Source organism: Miniopterus natalensis, chromosome 6 (genome assembly GCF_054644295.1).
Source record: "Miniopterus natalensis isolate mMinNat1 chromosome 6, mMinNat1.hap1, whole genome shotgun sequence".
Classification (NCBI taxonomy): Eukaryota; Metazoa; Chordata; class Mammalia; order Chiroptera; family Miniopteridae; genus Miniopterus; species Miniopterus natalensis.
This window is the reverse complement of record NC_142086.1, coordinates 28,980,079-28,991,049: the sequence shown is the minus strand read 5'-3', so window position 1 is coordinate 28,991,049 and position 10,971 is coordinate 28,980,079. Positions and strand designations below refer to the sequence as shown.

The following is a 10,971-nucleotide window of genomic DNA, read 5'->3' as shown; positions in this document are numbered from 1 at the left end:
CTGAAACTCTGTACTCATTAAACAATAGCTCCCTATTTCCTCCCTCCCTGACAACCACCATTCTACTTCCTGCCTCTATGAATGTGGCTACTTTAATTCATGTAAGTGAAATCATACAATATTTATCCTCTTGTGTCTAGTTTATTTCATTTAGCATAATATCATCAAGGTTCATCTATTTTTTTAACATGCGTCAGAATTTCATCACTTTTTATGGATGAAAAATATTCCTTTGTATGGATATACCACATTTTGTTCAACCATTCATCCACCAATGGACATTTCAGTTGGCTATTGTGGAGTTATGCTGCTATAAACATGAGTGTACGAAAATACTCTTTTAGATAACATTGTTAATCAGGATGTATACAGTTATTGAAATTATTTGGCAACACCGTTTCCAACTGCTGACACTTAAATTATAAATCAGCTTTACCTAAACTATATAGAAGAAACTATATAGAAAAATATTTCCCTCAAGATCTCAAAAGTCATCTTTGTGCAAATAAGCTAATATTTTTCTTGACCATATGTTGGGAAAAAATGTTAAATAAGTAGCTAAAAAAGTAATAGCTTTAGGAAATTGATACTTCCCCAGAACTGGTCATGCACCAAAATCATGTGACATGTGAAAGCATTATGGGAGAGGCTCTGCGTCCTTCTAGGCTCAAAATAAATAAATAAATGGTTGACTTGGGCATATTATAAATTAGTACTTCATTTCTCCACAATTTTTCCTCAACAGAGAGGTCAGGAATGGCTGAAGAAAATCATACCATGAAAAATGACTTTATCCTCACAGGATTTACAGATCACCCAGAGCTGAAGACCCTTCTCTTTGTGGTGTTTTTGACCATCTATCTGATCACTATGGTGGGGAATCTCAGCCTGATGATACTAATTTCAAAAGAGCATAGTCTTCGCACACCAATGTACATCTTTCTGGGCAACCTGGCTCTTGTGGATTCTTGCTGTGCCTGTGCCGTTACTCCAAAGATGTTAGGGAACTTCTTCTCTGAGAACAGAGTGGTTACCCTCTATGAATGTATGGCTCAGTTTTACTTTCTCTGCACTGTTGAAACTGCAGACTGCTTCCTCCTGGCGGCGATGGCCTACGACCGCCATGTGGCCATTTGCAGCCCCCTGCAGTACCACACCGTGATGTCAAAGGAGCTCTGCATTCAGATGACCGCAGGCGCCTACATAGCTGGGAATATGCATTCCATGGTCCATGTAGGGCTTCTGTTCAGGTTAACTTTCTGCGGATCTAACCACATCAACCACTTTTACTGTGATATTCTCCCGTTATACAGGCTCTCCTGTGTTGATCCTTATATCAATGAACTGGTATTATTTGTCTTTTCAGGTTCAATTCAAGTCTTCACCATAGGTTGTGTCTTAATATCTTACCTCTACATTCTCTTTACTATTTTCAAAATGAAATCCAAAGGGGGAAGGGTTAAAGCCTTTTCTACCTGTGCATCCCACTTTTTGTCTGTTGTGTTATTCTATGGATCTCTTTTCTTCATGTACATTAGACCAAATTTGCTTGAAGAAGGAGATAAAGATATACCAGCTGCTATCTTGTTTACAATAGTAGTTCCCTTACTAAACCCTTTTATTTATAGCCTGAGAAATAAGAAAATAATAAGCATCTTGAGAAAAACTTTGAAGAAATATTATCTCAAGAAAGTTTGAAAAAAATGACATGAGCAAGTTATATATAAAATATTTTAAAATGTCATAATAAAATTAATTAAGCAGCAATACATAAAGGAAAAAATATGCACTAAAGAGTAACTGTGCTAAATCTTAACCAAAAAAAATGAGAACCAAACTGAATTCCTTCAAGAAACAACTTAGTATGTTGCCAAGCTCACGGAATGTGTCAGCATCAGGGATTATCAGCATCCAAAATAAAAGCAATAAAACTGGGGGGGGAAATAAAAATTTAAAAATTGTCAGACTAAAAAAAGAAATAAAAACAACAAAACTAGCAATTAAAAATAGAAAGAAGAATTCTATCAAACATTTGTAGCCAGCCCATTGTAATATCTTGGATCATGAACACTCCAAAATTGAGGGTTTAATGTACTTGTGATTTTAACCCAAGGCTAACTCTAAAACCCATACTCTCAATTATCATATAAGAAGTCACGAAGGATCATCCAGAATTGCATCACGGAAGTGCTTAGGTTAGCTCATGCAGTGCAGAACAGCATAGGACTTTTAAAAAATTAATTTCCAAGATTTAAAAATCAGGAGAATATTTATAAAAGCAAGTTTTAACTTCTCTTGAAAAGTAGGGAGATCTGGCAACAATTAGTTTTATTTTATACCACCTCCTGGCTCCTCTGAGCATATAAATGTGTAACCTTATGTTACAAAATACTTCCTCTCATCATTCTTCATTATTTCAATACTTACTAGCAGTAAAAGTATTTACCAAGTTGCTATTATAAACTATAAAATATGCTAATTGAACAATTTCTTACTGTCTCAGCTCACCTATGATAAGTGATAATACAAAAAAGGGGAGAAATGACCAAAACATCCCAGAAGGAGGTAAATACATTTAGTTTTTAAAAGGAAAATCTCATACAGTAGCCAGTTAACTATTGAACTATAGATCTTTTTAAAAAAAACTATTTCAGTTTTATTGGGCAAGAGGTTTAGGTAAGAACTTCATAGAAATATGGTAGAACAACTATTAAAATAATTTATTTTAAACAAATCTTATTTTATCCTTTAACTATAAACTTTTTATTTTATTCAGTTTAAATTGTCATCATCTGTTTGTATTATAATTTTATGTTTTGTTGTTCTCCGTGAATCAATTCAATCCCAGGAGACAGAGACAACGAAACTAGTTAGTCCTGTTTACTGTATTAACAAAAAATGCAATTCCTTTTCATAAGGGAACAAAAGCCAAATCCTAATGTGGGAAAGAGCGTATTATCAAATTCATATGTTAGTTTTGAAGAAATGCGTCATTATATAATATTACTTACAGATATTTTTCCTCTAATACTCCCTTTAGAAGATAAAGATAAAAGAACATGCATGAAATAAAGGAAAATTGATTGAGATAAAAATTCAAAACTTCCTGTCAAAAGAAAAAAACTTCTGAGAATTTTTTCTAAACATAACGTTATGTCGAGATATGCACCTATGCTGAACTAGTTCGTCATAAAACCGTAGAGGGAACATGAGAAAAGGACCCCCTCTGGTTGTGACATCCTGCTGGGCGGGTTAGGACTCCTACAGGCAGGCGCCTAGGTTTGCTGGTATGTCAGCTGCACAGATGAGCGGGGAGAGACCTTCAGCACGTTTGCAATAAACCTGCAACATGAAAGAGTTACTTGAGGTCACCACAACTGGGGACAACAGGGCAAAGCTGATTTAGTCATCCCTGCAAGACAATTATATATAGACTAGCACTGTGAGTAGACAAAGCCATGGAATTTGAGGGGCCCCAAACTATTCTCCTGGTCAAAATATTTCGTTTCTGTAGCAATGACATTGTCTACCATCAGAATGTCGAGACAAACCTGTTGAATGGATTTTATTTTTCTTGCCAAATCAGCAAGAACGAGCATGATCGATGACTAAGAGTATGATTCATGGGCTTAAAAAATGAAATGCGTTATGCTTTCATATTAAAGAAAACGATTTGTGTGGCCGCGCTTTGAGGGGCAGCCCGTGTTCCACTTGCCCCCCACGAGGGAAGGGGTGCGATGTGCATCCCGGGCCTATGGCCATGCCCGGCGCCAGCCGAGATGCTCAAACACTGTATTGGGGAAGAAAGAAAGGCGGGCAGGAAGGGAGAAGAGCAAAAAGAAAAAGCTAAGGTCTTGAAAGTCCAGGTGTTAAAATGGAAATGACTTACTTGGGAGGCGTGACTATCTGAGTAGCACAAACCAACTCAGCAGCTCTTTGCCAGCCCTTCAGCAGGAAGAGGCCCGAGGAATGAGGGACAAACCTCCAAGCCACTGCTCTCGCACACACCAAAGGCAGATAATGCCCCGGTCGTGAGTCTCCTAGAAAGCCAGGGGCTGCCTGAAGAAGCGGAGCTAAGAGCGGGAGGAGGGAGGGCCCCGAAACACGCTATCTGCTCAGCTTCACTGGACCCCACTAGCCGTCGAGCGAAGCGCAGGCTCTGCAAAGAGCACGTCGCCTGAGCACTCTCAGCCTCACGCGGCCGCAGAGGCAAACGGCAAGGCTGACATTTCTCACGGCAAGGACTCTTGCAGAAGCCAGCTCGGAGCGCCCGGGAGCTGAAAAGCTGGCAGGGCTGGGGGCTGTCCTCCTTTGTAACGCTCCCCCCCACCCGTGCCCGCCTCAGCCCCTCCCGCAGCGGGGCATCCTCCCTCCTGTCAGCCCAGGAGAGCGTGTCCCGAGCTTAGTTCCTCTTGGTGTGGCAAGTACATGGGGGACACACGGTAAAGAGCTGCAGAGGCACAGCCCGGCCTCTTGGGGACTCATCTAGCGCGGGCCATTCAAAAGGAGAGAACATGGTACAGGATATTTACAGTGCGTGCCAGTCACTGGCATAGTAAACGAAACAGCATCATTCTCCACAGTGCTCCCTCTCTTAATTGTCTATTTAACTTGCTTTATATTTAAATATGCAGCCCCTGCTTAGAGGGAAATACTAAGATTTGAGATAAAAAGGTTACTACTCTCTTCCTGAGGCAATATACACCAAGAAAATAACTTATTTGTTCGAAGCTCAACATTTATTAGGTATGTTATATGCATGTACTTATACCTAAAAATGAGTATTGTGGGTAACCAGGCTTAAAAGATTAGCTCACAGACGACCAAAGGTCAGCTGCATGATCTAAGTGTGTTTATCATGCACCGGTCAGTGAATACTCACTGAGCACTGCGTCATACACGGGCCACTGGCTAAGCGCTGTGGGCCGCGAGTGACGCCGGGCTCTGCTCTTGGGAGTTTCAAGGAGCCCAGCAGAGGAAGGTGTTAAACAAAAATCATTACAATTTAATAACGTTTAACTAGACTTCAATGTAGTTCATCTAGTTATCTCAGTTTAATTTTATCAAAAGTTGCACATTCCAAACTGAGATGTTAGACCCTGTGCCGGGTCTGCAGAAGGTTGTCTAGAAACGCTCATCATTCTCCTCAAGGGGAGCCTTGGGATTAATCAGAGTTTGGAGTGACCCCAAAACCTACCTTAGAGTTTATTAAGGTTTGGGAAGACAGGATCCATGGAGTTTAAAAGAAACAATGACAGCCCTAGCCAGTTTGGCTCAGTGGTTAGTGTCAGCCCACCGGCTGAAGGGTCCTGGGTTCGATTCTGGGCAAGAGCACGTACCTCTGTTGCAGGCTCAGTCCCCAGCCCCGGTTGGGACAAGTGCGGGAGGCAACCAATTGATGTGTCTCTCTTACATTGATTTTTTTTCTCTCTCTCTCCCCCTTCCACTCTCTCTGAAAAGCAATGGAAAAAATATCCTCCAGCGAGGATTAAAAAAAAAAGTGATGACAAATAGAACCGCTCTCAACCTCGCACTTCACGGCCTGCCGTACCCAAGAACTTCAGAGTGCTGTGAAAAGATAAGAGAACTACCCAAGAAAGACGATCAGGGAAAATTTTGCTGAGGAGGTACATATTAAGCTTTGATTAGAAAGATAAATAGAAATTAGCCAGATTAAAAGTGCGGAAGGAAGTAGAGTGGGGAGCAGGTTAGAAAAAGAGAAAACCTTCTGACAGCCTGTGGTAGGAAAGAGCATTGTTCTAGAGACTGTGACTGTATCACAAATGACTTCAAAATGTAGTGGCATGAAACAATTTTTAACAGTTCTGTAGGTTGATTGGGCTCAACTGGGTGGTTCTTTTTTTTTAAAATATATCTTTATTGATTTCAGAGGGAGGAAGGGAGAGGGAGAGAGAGATAGAAACATCGATGATGAGAGAGTCATTGATCGGCTGCCTCCTGCATGCCTCTGACTGCGGATCAAGCCCGCAATCAGGGCATGTGCCCTGACGGGGAATCGAACCATGATCTCCTGGATCCTAGGCAGACGCTCAACCGCTGAGCCACGCCCGGCAGGGCAACTGGGTGGTTCTTGATTGGAGCCTCCTGGGGTTATAGTAGACAGTGGCTGGGTCAGTGTCATCTGCAGGCTCAGCAGGGCTGGACATGCCAGCTGGCTGGTGCTCAAGGCCGGGAGGAGCACCGGCTGTCACCTGGAAGTTTCGCTTGGGATTTTCACTGCAGCACCTATGGAGGGCCTCTCTGTGTGATCTGGGCTTCATGGCATGGCAGCTGGTTTATGAGACAGAGCATCCCACCAGTGAGTATTCTGAAACCAAGTGTTCCAAGACAACCAATCAGAAGTCACATATAGCTTTATATGTGACTTACAGCCATTCATAGTATCACTTTAACCAAACTCAAATGGTCAAAGCAATCACCAAGATTCAAGGGAGGAGAAACGGTGGGTGATCAAAAAATCATCAGGCCATGTTCCTAAACTGCTGTAGGATGGCCCACTGGAAAAAACCGAAGGCCAGTGTGTCTAAAGTACAGAAATTGCTGGTGACCGTGTAAGGCCACTTAAAGAAATTGTGAACTATTCTAGGAGTAATTGATCCATTGAGGGGATGGGAGGAACTTGGATTCCTGTGGCTTGTTCTCAGGCTCCTAAAATCAACCACTACCACATGCAATGCAATTTGATTTGGATGGTTAATTTTTAAAAATTGTTGGTAAATAAGTAATTATTGAGAATAATGTAGGGATCATAAAAATTTTTCCTTTGAATCAAGAATCTAATTTTCTTTACAGAGGCCTAATCACACCAGCTACAGGTTCCCTGAAAGTACTGGATTAGATAAGTAATTTGGAAATGTAGCCAAAACAAACAAGGTTTCCTATTCCCTCCTGCCAAATCTGAACCGTCAGACCAGCCACTGACTGGAGTATACTGGATCTGCAGGCAGACTCTTCATACACACCTCCAACCAGCAGTGGTGTGTGACGGATGCAGGCCAGTCTCAAACAGCATCATCAGCCTGGAAAGCACAGGAGGGAAACAGCTTCTAGAAAGCAGGCACTGTGCCAGGTCTATTTACTTGACAGAGCCTACTCTCTCCTTCTAACAATCTGCGTAGGAGAGAAAGAATCCTACTTACTGCTTTTAAACATAGCTTTCTAGCATATTTTGCAAACATAGCTATCCCACTGGCATCATTTAGGAAGGTTTAAAACATTGCAGTGACCTGACCACACCCCAGACCAAGATCAGAATCTCTAGGGCATAAGTTTCTGAAAAACATTTTTAGTAACTGTACTTAGTTTTTAAAAAATACATATTGATCTGAAGGAAAAACTCAACCTGTTAGATAGGTGACACTGAGGAAAGTCTGAAATAATGGGTCTGCCTCCCGTTTCCACAAGTCTGACCTGTTAGCATGTCTGACTCTTTAGCATTCTCCAGGCAATTCTAATGTGTGGCCTAAGCTGAGAACCCAGCTTCATAAATTTGGTAACCCCATCCCCTCTTAATGTCACCAGTCATAACTAGCATTTTTTGAGGGGCTCATTTAAGCTGAGCAACTGACACAATCATTATTGCAACTCTAAGAGGCAGGTATGATAACATTTCACAGATAGGGAGAGTGGGGATCGAGAAAGGCGACAGACCTGGGATTGCAAATTTAGCATTGTCTCCTGAGCTGGATACTTAACCTCCATACACTTTGTTGCTTTTTGTGGATGCCATGATCCCAGCAATCTCTCCAAACAATACATTTCTTCTTGTGTAGTGAGATTTGGAGAAACTGGGATAGTTCATTCCAATACTCCCCCATTAAAGAGAACATAAACTTCTGTAGAAGTTAAGAAGATTCTACTAGAGATTGGAAAATGTGTGGTAGAGATTAAGAAACAGTCAGAGATGGTTAAAACTATCAAGCAGCTAAAGCCAAGTTGCATAATCTTTTTAATAGAATCACTTTATAGTTTTTAACAGCCATCCTTTGAAACTAAAAATAAGAAAACTGGATAGCGCATATGAAGATAAGGCTAAAGATTGAGAAGAAATATGCCAAGGGATATTATGAGAATAAAAGAATCAAAGTCCCTTGTGAACTACCAATGACAAAACAAGCGGAGTCCAGAAAATCAAGAGCAGGAGCCTAGAAGACTGGGAGGGGCTGGAAGGCTGCGGGAGAGGTAAGGTAAAGTTCACATTCTGGGACTCCAAGCCACAAGAGGGAAGGTGGTGCATTACCCAGAAAGTCAGGCATTTTAGCCCTTTGCAGTCGTATGTCTGCTCTCAGCCACCACAGCAAGGAACCATACAAATCTTAACTCTATTCATTCATGTATCAGTTCATAATTTCTCGTTTATCCTTCATAATCTTGCATGTTATGTATCACTGCTCTTTCAATGGAAATTATTTCCGACCAGTACGACACCCATGTCCAAATTTAATATGACCGCAAAGGGTTAAAAGGCGGAGACAAAACAAGAATTATCTTTCTCTCCTTATTTCACATTTTTAAACTCAACAAAAATAAAAATATAAAGTGGATCTTGCTTTATACAATTTTGCTGCAAGTATGTAAATGTTAGCATCAAATAATGTATTGATTTTGCTACTAGAAATGCTTGTACTGAAGAGGATTGAAGTAACTCTTATGGTAACTTCTATGTAGCAAATAATCTAATTTATTCTTTTGCAATTTAGAATTTCCACATAGTGAATTTGCAGGACATTGGCACGTCATTTGATCCAAGGGAAAAACGTATCTCATTACAATACTGTGTTCCAACGGCTAATGAGCAACAGACAAAAGAATTCCTATCCATAGCTGTGCTTCCTTGTTTTAATTTTCTTTTCAAGGTATGAATCATTATTCCCTAATGAGTAGAAAGCTGAAAGGAGGTCAAGACTCCACCCATCTGTGCCAGGACAAAGTTTCCTCCAGCTTGTGAAGTAATTTGCATCTTCAGAACTGCACCCACTGCCTGCTCCTTTCCCTTGCTAGGAAACTTCAGGAAGTGTTGCAACTGGCAAATCAGGTAAATTCAACAGGCTGTTTTTGTTTCAGGTGAAAGCCAAGATGAGGGTTAAATTTTAGAATGTCCTCACACCATGTATTTTACAGTCAACTGAAGATGTCTGGATCTATAAGTTTTAACTGCTAGTATACAATTTGATGTCATCTTTGAAATAGAAAAACCAAATTCTAAATTGATTTGTTGTATGATTATCTCATTCTTTTCACTTGTTTAACGAAATCAGTTCATCCCTAAGTGAGTTATCAAGTGTATCCTGCCCCCAATACACACACACACAGAGCAGGCAAACCTAACACATTGCTATTAAATTCTTGAGACTCTGGTGTTATCATGATATAAATAGTAGGAATAGAATTAACTGAATAAATTCTTCTCGAATTATGATGCCTTTTTTATTGTATGAACTTTTACTGTTTTTATGGCTAGCCCTAAGAAATTTTGGAATGAGTCTTTTGCTAAAAACGATATAGAAGATATCACATCATTCAGTTATGAGGTTAGGAACCATTCGACAATAAAGATAAATTGTTTTAAAAATTAAGATTTTAAAACAGGTTTCTTAAGTTGCCATAAAGCTCATTCTGAAAAATCTGAAAATTACTTTTTTACTTTGGGGGTTACTTTCAAAGATTAGGTGAAGAGATTAATAGGACTTTACTTGCCACTCACTTTATGTATTAATTTAAAAAATGGTCAAATATCAGAAATTCATATGATTCTACTAGCTCTTTAGAATCATGAGACAGCTGAAAAACTACTGTAATTTTCACATTGAATGAAACAACATGGCCCTATGTATTCCAAAGAAAAATGTCTTCACAGGAGAGGATGACTTCAGCTATTCTGCAACGTGCTTAAAATATCAACTACAGCCTGGTCAGGCGGCTCAGCAGTTGAGCACTGACCTAGGATCCAGATCGTGGTTTGATTCCTGGTCAGCGCACATGCCCGGGTTGCCAGCTCGATCCCCAGTCGGGGGGCGTGCAGGAGGCGGGCCTGCAGGAGGCAGCTGATCAATGACGACTCTCTCATCATTGATGTCTCTCTCTCTCTCTCCCCCCTTCCTCTCTCTGAAATCAATAAAGATATATTTTAAATACATATGTGTGTGTGTGTATATATATATACACACACACACACACATATATATATATACACACACACACACATATATATATATATATATATATATATATCAACTACAACACATACTTAGCACAGGGGCTTATGGTGCTAGCTTTCCATATTACAGGATGCTACTGGTAAGGCTGTAACACAAAAGTCAGTCTGACTGAGTTTCGAGACTGATGTTACAGTGACAGTCACAGATAACTTTGGAGTGACAAGAGGCAGGGACCACTGTCTAAAATAATTCCCAACACAAAAATGCCCTGTTGTTCAGTCACTTTAAAATCCCATTCCCCAAAGCGTTTTGTGTTTGTTCACTTAGCTTTTCTCCTGCCTACCTTCCACAGAAGGTGCTGAAGGGCAATGACACTTCAAGAGTAAGGAAGAGAGGGAAAACCGAGTAGTGAGCCATTTCCTAGGCAATAATCAGCTGCAGAGTAATACCGGATTTGTTCGAAGTCAAAAGCTGACTTGATTATTTCTTTAGTATAGAACACAAGTACCCACAGCCATTAAGTGAAATTATTAAAAAAACTAGCCACATTAAGTATGACAGAGATCACAAAACCACTTTGAAAACATGTTTTAAAACTCTGAAACATAAGAGATAAAGAGTCTTATTTTCTAGTGTGGTTAAGAGGTTCCTATATTTCCTGGAAGATAAAACAGAGGCCCAAACACTGGGCATAAAGATAGGCCTATAAAGCAACAAAGCATTTTCCAGAGATAACCACAGAGACGCTCATTCAGAATCTTGTGCTCCTTTATCCTAAGGTATTAGGATTTAA

General features: G+C 40.2%; 1 protein-coding gene across 1 annotated transcript; it reads left to right on the top strand.

Annotated features, from left to right (window-relative positions):
- The first annotated feature begins 744 nt into the window (after positions 1-744).
- Positions 745-1,698, top strand: LOC107543046 (olfactory receptor 5K1). The gene has a single exon (XM_016220458.2). It carries the CDS (start codon positions 757-759, stop codon positions 1,696-1,698), a length of 942 nt encoding a protein of 313 aa, XP_016075944.2. The 5' UTR covers positions 745-756.
- The last annotated feature ends 9,273 nt before the right edge of the window (positions 1,699-10,971 follow it).

Coding starts and splice junctions, on each gene's coding strand:
- LOC107543046 (XM_016220458.2), top strand. CDS start 757: ATGGCTGAAGAAAATCATACCATGAAAAATGACTTTATCCTCACAGGA.